This window comes from Sinocyclocheilus rhinocerous, unplaced genomic scaffold (genome assembly GCF_001515625.1).
Source record: "Sinocyclocheilus rhinocerous isolate Xijiao unplaced genomic scaffold, SAMN03320098_v1.1 C35818568, whole genome shotgun sequence".
In the NCBI taxonomy this organism is placed as follows: domain Eukaryota; kingdom Metazoa; phylum Chordata; class Actinopteri; order Cypriniformes; family Cyprinidae; genus Sinocyclocheilus; species Sinocyclocheilus rhinocerous.
The window spans coordinates 1-648 of record NW_015764484.1 but is presented as its reverse complement, the minus strand read 5'-3'; the positions used below and the strand labels follow the sequence as shown (position 1 = coordinate 648).

Here is a 648-nt window from a genome sequence, read left to right as displayed (position 1 = left end):
TATGGCTCCACTAAGGACATCTCTGTGTACACGTCACTGGGTCTGTCGCCATCTCAGATCTACATCGTAGGGAGACCAACGAAGAAAATGCAACACCAGTGTCAGGTATCCTTACGCACAGTTTTTCATCTAAACCTTTTAGTTTTTGTGCATTTTCACTGAGCTGTCGCTGTCTCTCAACAGTTCATTGCCGACGGCTACGCGTCTCACCTGTCCCAGCTGGAGTACAATCAGAGATCGAGACCCGCTAAGACCGGCAGCACTCGCATGGTCCTGCGGAAAGGCAGTTTCGGGCTTGGCGGCAGTAGCGATTTCCTGCGGAAGCGCAATCACCTGTTGCGCACCATTTCCTCGCAACCCACATCCTCCACGCCGCCCGTGCAGATAGGACGTCCTGAACGTGCGCAGAGCCAATCGGAATGTGACCGCGAGCGGGCAGAACGTGCCCAGAGGAGCATGAGCATCGCTGCCGGCTGCTGGGGCCGAACCAGCAAACTAGAGGGCGGAGCCCTGAGCCCAAAATAGGCTCCACCCACCAGGTCCAAATTATGGAGGCACTTCGTTCTGGAGGCACATGGGGCTGCAGGATCGGACACAACGAAATCTCACAGTATTACAACAGACTCTGTGAGCGAACCTCACGGCATT

General features: G+C 55.2%; 1 protein-coding gene across 1 annotated transcript; it reads left to right on the top strand.

The window, feature by feature from the left end:
* The first annotated feature begins 6 nt into the window (after positions 1–6).
* On the top strand, positions 7–604 carry LOC107735135 (membrane-associated phosphatidylinositol transfer protein 2-like). Its single transcript, XM_016546919.1, has 2 exons — positions 7–105; positions 184–604. Exons 1-2 carry the CDS (start codon positions 88–90, stop codon positions 523–525), a joined length of 360 nt encoding a protein of 119 aa, XP_016402405.1. The 5' UTR covers positions 7–87; the 3' UTR covers positions 526–604.
* The last annotated feature ends 44 nt before the right edge of the window (positions 605–648 follow it).